This window comes from Oncorhynchus tshawytscha, linkage group LG22 (assembly GCF_018296145.1).
Source record: "Oncorhynchus tshawytscha isolate Ot180627B linkage group LG22, Otsh_v2.0, whole genome shotgun sequence".
NCBI classification, from domain to species: domain Eukaryota; kingdom Metazoa; phylum Chordata; class Actinopteri; order Salmoniformes; family Salmonidae; genus Oncorhynchus; species Oncorhynchus tshawytscha.
The window spans coordinates 118126-131871 of NC_056450.1; the positions used below are offsets into that span (position 1 = coordinate 118126).

General features: G+C 44.3%; 1 protein-coding gene across 7 annotated transcripts in view; it reads right to left on the reverse strand.

Annotated features, from left to right (window-relative positions):
* LOC112221572 (ubiquitin conjugation factor E4 B) overlaps positions 1-13746 on the reverse strand; it is a 91029-nt gene that overhangs the window by 37158 nt on the left and 40125 nt on the right. For 6 of the 7 annotated variants that reach the window (XM_042303571.1, XM_024383699.2, XM_024383705.2 and 3 more), the window contains 7 exons: positions 10557-10668; positions 10224-10307; positions 9662-9718; positions 5447-5563; positions 3536-3634; positions 3123-3236; positions 2634-2832 (listed from right to left, as the gene is read on the reverse strand). In XM_042303571.1, the coding sequence (XP_042159505.1) occupies positions 2634-2832; positions 3123-3236; positions 3536-3634; positions 5447-5563; positions 9662-9718; positions 10224-10307; positions 10557-10668 (782 nt within the window). The remainder of the gene's footprint in view (positions 1-2633; positions 2833-3122; positions 3237-3535; positions 3635-5446; positions 5564-9661; positions 9719-10223; positions 10308-10556; positions 10669-13746) is intronic. The other variant, XM_024383702.2, reaches the window with a different exon arrangement.

A 13746-nucleotide genomic window follows, 5' to 3' on the forward strand; every position in this document is an offset into this window, starting at 1 on the left:
ACCAAAGTTCTTTTTAGCTATCCCATGAGTATTTGCAAGTTAGCGCGACAGACGTCTGCACAGATCTGTCTATCTGACATGACGCTTATTAGACTTGGTTTCAATGAGTAAGACAGATCTGTAACTCACATTCCTATGCGTATTTGGTTGGGTCATGAACAAAGCTACATATCAAGCCTTTAAAGATGCATTATTGCTTATTGCAGTTAACCACAGAAATACTTTGTTTTCTGTAAACAATAGGCCTATATGCTTTTGTTCATGTGTGGAGAGGTGTGCCCCTTTCCCACTTAGGAGACCTATGTTGACTCAAGAGAACCCCTAGAGGCAAACGTTCTGTATAGCCATTAGCAGTGTGCCTACAAATCTTCAGTGTTCCTATGCATAATCTCAACTAGACCTGTGTTCAAATGGCAAATGCTTGCAAATGCTTAGCTGTGCTTGATTGAGCTTGCCTGGCACAACAGACCCAATTGAATAGTTCCAAACTTTCGGTACTCTGGGCCAACTCAATCCAATGCTAAAGCATTTAAAAGGAAACGAATACCAATTGAACCCTACTGTGATCTCAAGGACATACATTACCGATCATCATCATCATCGTTGTGAGGGCCCTCAAATCCTCAAAAAGTTCAGCACTGCCCTGGATCGCATGGCGCTACAGAGGGTGGTGCGGACAGCCCAATACATCATTTGGCCGAGCTCCCTGCCATCCAGGACCTCTATATGAGGCTGTGTGAAAGGAAGGCCCGGAAAATCGTTAAAGACTCCAACCACCCAAGCCAGACTGTTCTCTCTGCTTCCGCACGAGAAGCGGTACTGGTGCATCAATTCTGACACCCAACAGGCTCCTGAACAGCTTCTATCCCGAAGCCATAAGATTGCTAAATAGCAAACAGAATGGCTTCACGGATTATCGGAGTTTACCCTTGTTAAATTTTTGCACTGGTCTCTATGCACTCACAGGACTCGACACACACATTTATACTGACGCTACACACACGCACTCACATAATTTATGCTGCTGCTACTCTGTTAATCATATCTTCATGTTGCGGGGGAAAGTCCATAGGGGGAGTAGCGGGAGTAGTAGTGGGGGGAAAGTCCATAGGGGGAGTAGCGGTGGGGGATATGTCCATAGGGGGAGTAGCAGTGGGGGGGGGATATGTCCATAGGGGAGTAGCAGTGGGGGATATGTCCATAGGGGGCAGTGGGGGATATGTCCATAGGGGGAGTAGCAGTGGGGGATATGTCCATAGGGGAGTAGCAGTGGGGGATATGTCCATAGGGGAGTAGCAGTGGGGAATATGTCCATAGGGGGAGTAGCAGTGGGGAATATGTCCATAGGGGGAGTAGCAGTGGGGAATATGTCCATAGGGGGAGTAGCAGTGGGGAATATGTCCATAGGGGAGTAGCAGTGGGGGATATGTCCATAGGGGGAGTAGCAGTGGGGGATATGTCCATAGGGGAGTAGCAGGGGGAATATGTCCATAGGGGGAGTAGCAGTGGGGAATATGTCCATAGGGGGAGTAGCAGTGGGGAATATGTCCATAGGGGGGGTAGCAGTGGGGAATATGTCCATAGGGGGAGTAGCAGGGCGAGGGTGGAGCAGGTATCCAACTATTCAGCAGCCTGATGATCTGAGGGTAGAAGCCATTGGACAGTCTCAGTTTTTGAAATGATGTTCCTGTACTGCCCGTGTCTAAATGATTGAAGCAAGGAGAACAAGGCATGGCTTGGGTGGCTGATGATCTTCTTGGCCTTTCTGCGACACCTGGTGTTGTCGGTGTACTGTAAGCCAGGCAGTGTGGCTGCACTAGCACCCTCTGGAAATCCTTGGTGGAGGTGTAGTTGCCGTATCAGGCTGTGATGCAGTCCGACAGTGTTCTCTCCATGGTGCTCCTGTAGAAGGGCCTTCGGGGACAGGCCAAATTTCTTCAGCATCCTGAGGTTGAAGAGTCGCTGTCGTGCCTTCACTACGGTGACCGTGTGGTCAGACCATTTCAGCTTCTCCGAGATGTGTACCAAGAGGAATTTGAAGTTATTGACCATCTCCACAGCAATCCCGTTGATGAGGATCAGTGTCGAGGAGGTAATGTTGCCTACCTTCACCACCTGGGGACGGCCTGTCAGGGAGTTCAGGACCCAGTTGCATAGGGAGGAGTTCAGACCCAGGGCTGTGAGCTTTGTAATGAGCATATAGGGCACTATGGTACTGAAGGCCGAGCTGTAGTCGATGAACTTACATATGTCCTCAGTGGAGACCGTGTGTAGCCCACGTTGTCATCGGGGGCTCTCCTCAGCAGCTCAGGGTCATTGTGCTCAAATCTTGAGAAAAAGGTGTCCAGCTCGTCTGATAGGTTGACGTTGGTGACCGTGACTCTCGTGTCTTATTTCTTGTGTGTTTTTGTTCTACCTTGTCATTTTTTTGTGCTACATTGATAACTACATTGTTGGGTTTGGAGCTGGCAAGAAAGGCATTTCACTGTACACTTGAAACATTATGACGACAATGGTGGTGTCCAACTAGATAGAACAGAAAAATGGAGCTGACAAATGGTTCCATTCTGATGCATAGGGGATCTATGACATCGACGTATTTACTGTTATATTATCTATGGGTGTCCACTCACGTATCTCGGCCAGCCAGGTCTTGAGCTCTTCCATGGTGGCCTTGAGCCGGGTCTCCTCACGGCTGACCTGCAGGCGGCAGAGGGGGTGGAAAATGTAGTACGGGTCTACCATCTCCAGCTTGATCTTCATGCTCAGCTGTTGCAGCACCGACAGGAAGTTAATCATGAAGCCGTCTGTGGACACCAGCTTGTCGTCTGTCTGCGAGAGTAGGGGAGGAGGTGGGAGGGGAAGATATTGAACATAATATGAAATAAAGAACTGCTCCGTCCCACTCCTTTCATATGTATTTGTATTTGTTTCCGATAGGACAGTGAAAGAATGACAGCGACGGTGGGGGGAAAGCAGTGTGTGCTGGAATAGCAGTGGGTCTCTTCAGACTTTTTGGCCAGACATTCTAGCTTGAAAGGGTCACATTAGAAACCCTCAATACAGATGTTCTATAGATTAAATTAAAATAGGCTAGGATCACTAAGCTGTAAGCCTTTTACCTGCATCTGGGCTTTCTTTACATTGCGGTTGACCAGAGCTGCCATGTAGTTGAGCGCTACCTCTCTTGTCTCTCCATTTAGTAGGATGTTGTGGAGAATTTTAAACAAGTCACCCTGACAAAGAAACATATAAAAAAGTATTATGTCATGCCAACTTGAAGGAAGTATACTAAAAGTCACGATAGACCCGGGCAGAGCTCTAAGCTGACCTTTAAGTAAAAAATAAAGTAGGCTCACAACCAAACTTAGGAGCAAAATGAAAAATATTTGACTTAATAAAGCTAGAATCCTGAATTGTTCTTGGCACACTGGTGCTCCTAAATAAAAATTCCAGGTCGCACAGCAAAATATTTAGCCGCATATGCAAGTAAAATGGTCGCAGTGTACAGCCCTGCCAGGTGTGAGGGACTTACCCGGGCTGACTCCAGGTAGTGCTGCAGGGTTTGGCTACCCACACGAGTGTTCTCCATAGTGATGGCTGGGCCCGAGAAGTACTTGTCACCCACTTTGGTCTGAGTAGGAAAAGTATTTTTGTTACTGGTAAAATATAATGGCAACATAATTCTGGAAGCAATATGATAAAACTTGTCATGGTCATTTGTATATTTGTGAGCAATTTCTTTGTTAATCAGCAAAATTGGTAAATTCACTGAATTCCAAGAGACAAGCAGTGCTGCTGGGCTACTTTCCTTTTCTTCTTTTGGCCACATTGCATTGAGTCACACAAGCACACATTCATCTAGCTCCAGGGTGAAGTTCTCTCAATGTACAGATTTAGGATCAACTTCCTCTCCCACAATTCTAACCTTAACTTCATTGGGATAGGGGGCAGCATTTTCACTTTTGGATGAAAAGCGTGCCCAGAGTAAACTGCATACTACTCAGTCCCAGATGCTAATATATGCATATTATTAGTAGTATTTGATAGAAAACACTCTGATAGAAAACACACAAGTTTCTAAAACTTTGAATGACGTCTGTGAGTATAACAGAACTCATATGGCAGGCGAAAACCTGAGAAGAAATCCAACCAGGAAGTGGGAAGTCTGAGGTTGGTCGTTTTTCAACTCAGCCCCTATTGAAGATAGTGGGATATTGGTCATGTTGCACTTCCTAAGGCTTCCACTAGATGTCAACAGTCTTTAGAACGTTGTTTCAAGCTTCTACTGTGGAGGGGGGCTGAATAAGAGGGGAATGAGTCAGAGGTCTGGCAGAGAGCCACGGGCTCGTGGCACGCGGTCATGAGTGTGTTAGCTCGCGTTCCATTGCTTTTCTACAGACAAAGGAATTGTCCGGTTGGAACATTAACCTCTTAATGAAGATTTATCATAAAAACATCCTAAAGATTGATTCTATACTTCGTTTGACATGTTTCTACGGACTGTAACGGAACCTTTTGTCCGACCTTTCCGCTGGACTTGCCCCCGCCTCGTGAGTGTCGATTTGTTTACTAAACGTGCGAACAACAAGGAGGTAGTTGGACATAAATGATAAACTTTATTGAACAAATCAAACATTTATTGTGGAACTGGGATTTCTGTGAGTGCATTCTAATAAAGATCAAAAGTAAGTGAATATTTCAAATGCTATTTCTGACTAATGTTGACTACACAACATGGCAGATATTTCTTTGGCTGGTTTGGGCTCTGAACGCTGTACTCAGATTATTGCATGGTATGCTTTTCAGTAAAGTTTTTTTTTTAAATCTGACAGCGGTTGCATTAAGTAGAAGTTAATCTAAAAGTATATGTATAATAGTTGCATCTATTATCAATGTTTATTATGAGTATTTCTGTAAATTGATGTGGCTCTCTGCAAAATCACTGCATGTTTTGGAACTACTGAACATAATACGCCAATGTAAAATTAGATTTTTGGATATAAATATTAACTTTACCGAACAAAACATACATGTATTGTGTAACATGAAGTCCTATGAGTGTCATCTGATGAAGATCATCAAAGGTTAGTGATTAATTTTCTCTCTATTTGTGCTTTTTGTGACTCCTCTCTTTGGATGGAAAAATGGCTGTGTTTTTCTGTGACTTGGTGGTGACCTAACAATCGTTTGTTGAGCTTTCGCTGTAAAGCCTTTTTGAAATCAGACACTGTGAGAATTATATCTTTAAAATGGTGCCTAATACTTATATGTTTGAGAAATTTGATTTATGAGATTTCTGTTGTTTGAATTTGGCACCCAGCAATTTCAATGGCTGTTGGTGAGGGATTCCCGTTCCCAGACAGGTTAACCGTTAGAGTAGAAAACGCAATACTGACCCAGGATCAGCATCTAGGTGCAAGTTCACTTTACCCCGATTACTCACGTCATCCTCTGCAAAGACCGACAGGCTGAAGAATGCTCCCAGGAAGGACAGTCTCTGAACCTCTCGGCCCATCCCCGGGCCCAGGGACTTGGGACACCACAGGGGCAGAGATGTCATCTGGACAGGACACACACACACACACACGAGACAGGCACAAACTCAGAAAAAAAAGAAACTCACTTTTTCAGGACCCTGTCTTTCAAAGATAACTCGTAAAAATCCAAATAACTTAACAGATCTTCATTGTAAAGGGTTTCAACAGTGTTTCCATGCTTGTTCAATGAACCATAAATAATTAATGAACATGCACCTGTGGAACGGTCGTTAAGACACTAACAGCTTACAGACGGTAGGCAATTAAGGTCACAGTTATGAAAACGTAGGACACTAGAGGCATTTCTACTGACTCTGAAAAACACCAAAAGAAAGATGCCCTGGGTCCCTGCTCATCTGTGTGAACATGCCTTAGGGATGCTGCAAGGAGGCATGAGGACTGCATATGTGGCCAGGGCAATACATTTCAATGTCCATACTGCGAGACGCCTAAGACAGAGCTACAGGGAGACAGGACGGACAGCTGATCGTCCTCGAAGTGGCAGACCACGTTTAACAACACCTGCACAGGACCGGTACATCTGAACATCACACCTGCGGGACAGGTACAGGATGGCAGCAATTGCCCGATTTACACCAGGAACGCACAATCCCTCCATCAGTGCTCAGACTGTCCGCAATAGGCTGAGAGCTTGTAGGGCTGTTGTAAGGCAGGTCCTCACCAGACATCACCAGCAACAACATCGCCTATAAGCACAAAACCACCGTCGCTGGAAAAAAGTGTTCTTCACTGACGAGTCGCGATTTTGTCTCACCAGGGGTGATGGTTGGATTCGTGTTTATTGTAGAAGGAATGAGCGTTACAAAGAGGCCTGTACTCTGGAGCGGGATCGATTTGGAGGTGGAGGGTCCGTCATGGTCTGGGGCAGTGTGTCACAGCATCATCGGACTGAGCTTGTTGTCATTGCAGGCAATCTCAATGCTGTGCGTTACAGGGAAGACATCCTCCTCCCTCATGTGGTACTCTTCCTGCAGGCTCATCCTGACATGACCCTCCAGCATGACAATGCCACCAGCCATACTGCTCGTTCTCTGTGTGATTTCCTGCAAGACAGGAATATCAGTGTTCTGCCATGGTCAGCGAAGAGCCCGGATCTCAATCCCATTGAGCACATCTGGGACCTAATGGATCGGAGAGTGAGAGCTTGGGCCATTCCCCCCAGAAATGTCCGGGAACTTGTAGGTGCCTTGGTGGAAGAGTGGGGTAACATCTCACAGCAAGAACTGGCAAATCTGGAGCAGTCTATGAGGAGGAGATGCACTGCAGTACTTAATGCAGCTGGTGGCCACACCAGATACTGACTGTTACTTTTGATTTTGACCCCCCCTTTGTTCAGGGGCACATTATTCCATTTCTATTTGTCACGTCTGTGGAACTTGTTCGGTTTATGTCTCAGTTGTTGAATCTTGTTCAGTTTCTGAAAATAAATGCAGATGACAGTGAGAGGACGTTTCTATTTTCGCTGAGCTAACATGGTGACTATTACATTACTAAGCCATACTTGCTTGGTAAAGGCAGTCACCAATACCACTACCCTGACAATTCAAATTGCATGTGACCTGTACAATACCCCTTCACAATGTGAAACAATGTTTGCATTTTCTGCATATTGTAGATCTTTGTAACGCAATCCAGCTTAAAGTAGGATGAGGACATGCTTATTTCTCACCAAGGCACTATTACGAATGGAATTGCCTTACATCATGGTTCGCACTGATTTCAAACTCTGATTGGCACGATTCTAGTGTCGCTAAAAACCGTATAAGCTTACAGTGCCTTCGGAAAGTATTCAGACGCCTTGACTTTTCACATTTTTAGGTTAAAGCCTTAAAAATTATAATCCCTCAGCTAACCAATAATGACAAAGAGAAAACCCGTTTTTAGAAATGTTTGCAAAACAAACCAGCATATTTACATAAATTTTCAGACCATTTTCTGTGAGACTCGAAATTGAGCTCAGGTGCATCCTGTTTCCACTGAGTAAAATGGCCGCCTCTCTCTTTTGCGCACAAATCACTCTGAGAGCCCCCACCTGTCCACTTACGCAATGTGGTTGTTCACGCTCATTCTTCAAAATAAAAGCCTGAAACTATGTCTAAAGGCTGTTGACACCTTAGGGAAGCCATAGAAAAAGGAATCTGGTTGATATCCCTTTCAATGGGCAATAGGGATGCATAGAAACACAGGGGTTTCAAAATGAGTCACTTCCTGATTGGATTTTTCTCAGGCTTTCGCCTGCAATATCAGTTCTGTTATACTCACAGACAATATATTTACAGTTTACACAAATACAGGTGTGCCAAGCTTGTAGCATCATACCCAAGAAGACTCGAGGCTTGTTGCCCAAGGTGCTTCAACAAAGTACTGGTAAAGGGTATAAATACCTATGTAAATGTGATAGTTCAGTTGATTTTTTTCTTTTTTAGAAATTAGCAAAAGAAATTGAAAAAACGATTTCTGCTTTGTCATTATGGGGTATTGTGTGTAGATTAATTATGATTTTTTTGTTGTTTTAATACATTTTAGAATAAGGCTGTAACCTAAAAATGTGGAAAAAGTCAAGGGGTCTGAACACTTTCTGAAGGCATATATTCCTTATTTACGCGCAAGGGGATTGTGTCTATGTCCCAAAGGGCACCCAATTTCCTTTATGGTGCAAAACTTTTGACCACAGCACTATGGGACCTAGTGAAAAGTAGTGCACTACAACGGGAATAGGGTTCCATTTGGGACGCATCCTTTGTCTTCCCATGGGGAAGAAGAGAGTCAACACCTTGGATTATGAGATGCTATGGAGGAGATCGTGAGCTAATTCTAAGGGGTGTAACGTGAACCTATGGTTCGGGTACGTATTGTGGCTTTTGGGGTCATGGTTCGATTTCAGTACAGCGGGAAAATTAAATGTCAACAGTTACTATAGTTAACTTATGTTTATTTAAGAAATACAAAGTGTTGATAATCCTAATTCCATATGGTTATGAGTCATAATGCCTGATGAGAGCACAATCAAGAATACCAACACTGAATATTTTTACATTAAAAAAATAATTACTCAACACTAAAATAAAGTGCAATATCCATGTGAAATCAATATGTAAACATGGCTATGACATTGTATTGGCCTGTGCTATAATGTTTTCTAACAAAGAAAAATATGCACATTTGTGTGACTCTCATAAAGGGGGTGATTCTTTAGCACCCTACTTTGACTTTCCCACTCTGGGGTAATGAGATGGGATGTCACTGTTAAGTAGCTCTGGAGCCCTGGACGTCCATCCATCTGTAGTAAGCGCAACACAGGGGCATTGGCCAATTCATTGGCAACTTTGATTTTGCTTGATTGTATAGAGCGAGTAGTACCAGTTTGCTGAAATGGGTGCGAGAGGGCGAAGTTTGCATCGTGGCTCGCGCACTTTCACGAGGTGCTGAAACCCACTATTCTTCTCAACCACTGAGAGTGGGTGCATATCCGCAGCTGTAAACATACCTATCGCTCTTGTCATTTCTTTGGCCTGGTCAGAATCCGCTGTAAAGGGCTGCTTAACTGTATGGGGAAGATGTAGTTGCGTGGTTGTTGTTTTGCGTTTCCGTCTTGGTAGGAATACTGGGGTGATGTCAGCGTAAATGTGACAACATGTTTGAGGTCTCTCTGTCCATCGCCATAGTAATCTACTGGGAAGACAAAATGTTCCCAAAAGGAAGATTTAAACGACGATGGATAATTCTCCTGGTTTATCTACCTCACCACTCGCCATCGTACAGAACAAGTTCCTGGCTGCACCTCACAAAAGGACAGCTTTAAGCGAGACAATTAAGATTTTACTTTTGAAACAGCGTGAGCATAGGCTCTAGTTGTTTTAACAGAATAGCCTCAAATGTTTGTTTTTTTTCAGATCAGATTTACTCAAGAAGCAGTGACGGCATAGCCTACAGGCCGAGTGTTGAACTTTTTTATGTATTAATTCATGTTCACAGTGTGGACCGAACCGAGGTCCCTGTACCGAATGGTTTGGTACGAAAAAAGTACCTTTAAACCCCTACAAATGATGTAATAGATGAAGAGATAAGAAAGATGTCTCCATCTCTCAGAACATACTCACCAAATTGCACATGGGGTGAGTCTTCCCAAACTTTATCTCACAGAGCTCAGCTAAAGCCTGTAGAAAACAAAACACGTCGTAAGTGAACGTTAAATAAACATCCAAAATAACCTCATAACACTGACCATTGACTGTTAAATGACCATATTCAAATGTGATCTTCAATTAAGTATCCGTCCCCTGGTGTAAAAAACAACAAACGCCCGATGTCATGTTATGACAGATGTGACAAGACGTGACGTGTGCAAAAAGTATTGGGAGCCATAGAAATAGAATTACTAGCCCCTTAGACCATGGCAATTTGAATGGAACAAACGTGCACACTCAATATAGCAACCGGTCCACCAATAAAATAACCATTTCCTTCAATGGGAAAATTCCCATTCTTGAATAAAAAATAAAAATATATATATATGGTGGGCGCCTAAAAGGTTCGCTCAGGGTTTACTGGCTCGTCACGCTAGCAGAGGTTCAGCCATGCCGGGAACATAATCCATTTGGCACATCTCAAACTCCCCCATCAGTTAAATAGACAGGCTCTCTCACAGGCTGCAGTACTTACCATGAGGGGGAATTTAAAGTTGTCACTGTCGAAGGAACATTCTTTCACAGCCAGACCCAGCCCTTGAAGGATTGGAACGAAGATCTGAAAGACACAGAAGCGCAGGTGAGCAAATGAGGATTGCACCACAGTAAAGATAGCTGAAAATCAACATGGTGAAATGTACAGGATAGCTTGATAATCTGCTTGATTTCACATGGTTTTTCTCAAGTGTTTGACCAAACGTTTTCTAATGGACCTTTAAATGCTCAGTCTTACCTTCTACTAGCTTGGACAACGTCACACTAATAAAAGCATAGTCTGTGTGTCATTCGGTCTGTCGGTTGAGCCCACCTGTCTGAAGACCTCCTCCTGGTGGGTCATGCGGGCCAGCTCCTGGATAAAGCCATACGGCAGGTTTCGGCACAGCATGTAGGGCACCAGCAGGGACTGCTGCAGGGGGCTCCTGAGTGGAGGGGCAAGGGGAGGAGGAACACTTTTACTCAGACACACAACATACCTGAACCATGAGACCAAATTAGGAGCGTATTTTGAATGAGAAAATGTGCATTGTATTCTTGTTTTCTACCATTTAACAATTGGCAGAACAGGCATTCTAACAAAAGCCTATTTTATACTGTACGTATGTTAGCGCCGAGTTACTAAAAGCGTCGAGTTACTATAACGAACATATAAAAATATTTCAAGAGCAGCTTTTTCCATCTTCATAACACTGCAAAAATCTAAAACTTTGTCAGAAACTAATCCATGCTTTTGTCACTTCAAGATTAAACCACTGCAGTGCTCTACTCTCCAGCTACCAGTAAATAAACTTCCGCTAGTGCTAAATAATCTGCCAGAATCTTGACAATACATCTATCATATTACTCCAGGGGTAGCCACGCTGATTAAGGTACAAAGCATTACATTGACAAGCTCTTACCCATCTCTCCAATTTGGTCCTGCCGTACATACCTACATGTATGCTGCAGTCACAAGACGCAGGCCTCATTGTCCCAAGAATTTCTAAGCAAACAGCTGGAGGCTGGGCTTTCTCCTACAGATCGCCATTTTTATGGAATGGTCTACCAATCCTTGAGAGAGATGCAGACTCGGTCTCAACCGACAAGTCTTTACTGAAGACTCATCTTTTCAGTAGGTCCAGTGATTGAGCAGTCTGGTCAAAATGTGCTAATGTGAATGGCAAGACATTGGCGTGACAAACCACCCTTGCAGTCTTTGCCTGGCCGGCTCCTCCCGCTCTCCACTGGGACTCTCTGCCGCTGACCCCATTACGTGGGCTGAGTAACTGGTTTGCTAGTGCTCTCCCATGTCGTCCCTAGAAGGAGTGCATCACGACTTGAGTGGGTTGTCACTGACATTATCTTCCTGTTCGGTCTCGCGCCCCCTCGGGCTCGCGTGGTGGGGGCGAGCATCGAGGGCTGTACGCTGCCTTATCTCAGGGTAGTATTAGTTTGTCTGTTGATATCCCTCTGGTGGTGCGAAGCTGTGCTTTGGCAAAGTGGGTGGAGTTATATTCTGCCTGGTTTGTCCTGTCCAGGGGAATTGTCAGACGGGACCACTGTGTCCCCCAACCCCGTCTCAGTCCTTATGCTGCAATAGTCTACACAATATATACAAAAGTATGTGGACACCCCTTCAAATTAGTGGATTTGGCTATTTCAGCCACACCTGTTGCTGACTTGAATGAAATTGAGCAACAACACATAGAGCTTAAAAATAGTCTGTCCTTGGTTGCAACATACACTACAGAGTTCCAAACTGCTTCTGGAAGCAACATCAGCACAATAAATGTTCGCTGGGACATTCATGAAATGGGTTTCTTTGGCCGAGCAGCCGACAGAAAGCTAAGATCACCATGCGCAATGCAAAGCGTTGTCTGTAGTGGCGTAAAACTCGCCGCCATTGGACTCTGGAGCAGTGAAAACGCATTCTCTGTAGTGATGAATCACACATCGCCATCTGGCAGTCAGATAGGCAAATCTGGGTTTGGCAGATGCCAGGAGAACGCTACCTGCCCCAATACATAGTGCCAACTGTAAAGTTTGGTGGATGAGGAATAATGGTCTGGGGCTGTATTTCATGGTTCGGGCTAGGCCCCTTAGTTCCAGTGAAGGGAACGCTACGGCATACAATGACATTCTAGACGATTCTGTGCTTACAACAGTTTGGTGAAGACTCTTTCCTGTTTCAGTATGACAATGCCCCTGTGCACAAAGCAAGGTCCATGCAGAAATGGTTTGTCAAGATCGGTGTGGAAGAACTTGACTGGCCTGCACAGATCCCTGACCTCAACCCAATCAAACACATTTGGGATGAATTGAAATGCCGACTGCGAGCCAGGCCAAATCGTCCAACATCAGTGCCCAACCTCACTAATGCTTGTGGCTGAATGGAAGCAAGTCCCCATAGTAATGTTCCAACATCTAGTGGAAAGCCTTCCCAGAAGAATGGAGGTTGTTATAGCAGCAAAGGGAAGACCAAATCCATATCAATGCACATGATTTTAGAATGAGATTTTCAACGAGCAGGTGACTGCGTACTTTTGGTCATGTAGTGTATGTGCTGAGGGGCTACGGTCAATCAGTCATATTTCTCCTGTGTGATCTTAAGGATACTACCTCGATTTCTCCAATCTTTCGCTCTTCCTTCCCGGAGGATCTGAGCCCTAGGACCATACCTCAGAACTACCTGGACACTCCTGACTGGCTTTGTCCCCAGTCTACCTGGTTGGGCTGCTGATCCAGTTTCCGCTGTTCTGCCTGCAGCTATGGAACCCTGACCTGCTTCTGCTATACCATGAACCAAAGATAAATTATATAAAGGATGATAGTAAAAAGCTTTGGAGCACCTTCAATGAAATTTTGGGCAAAAAGGCTAACTCAGCTCCAACATTAATTGAATCAGATGTCTCATTCGTTACAAAACCCACTGATATTGCCAACTACTTTAATTATTTTTTAATTGGCATGATTAGCCAACTTGGGCATGACATGCCAGCAACAAATGCAGACACTACACATCCAAGTACAGTACCAGTCAAAAGTTTGGACACACCTACTCATTCAAGGGTTTTTCTTTATTTGTATTATTTTCTACACTGTAAAATAATAGTGAAGACATCACAACTATGAAATAACAAATAAGTAATCATGTGGTAACCCAAAAACCCCAAAATATATTTTTGATTCTTCAAAGTAGCCACCCTTCGCCTTGACAGCTTTGCGCACACTTGGCTTTCTCTAAACCAGCTTTACCTGGAATGCTTTTCCAAAAGTCTTGAAGGAGTTCACACACATGTGGAGCACTTGTTCGCCGCTTTTCCTTCACTCTGCGGTCCAACTTATCCCAAACCATCTCAATTGGGTTGAGGTCGGGTGATTGTGGAGGCCAGGTCATCTGATGCAGCACTCCATCACTCTCCTTGGTCAAATAGCCCTTACACAGCCTGGAGGTATGTTGGGTCATTGTCCTGTTGAAAAACAAATGAGAGTGGGACTAAGTGCAAACTCGGTGGGATGGC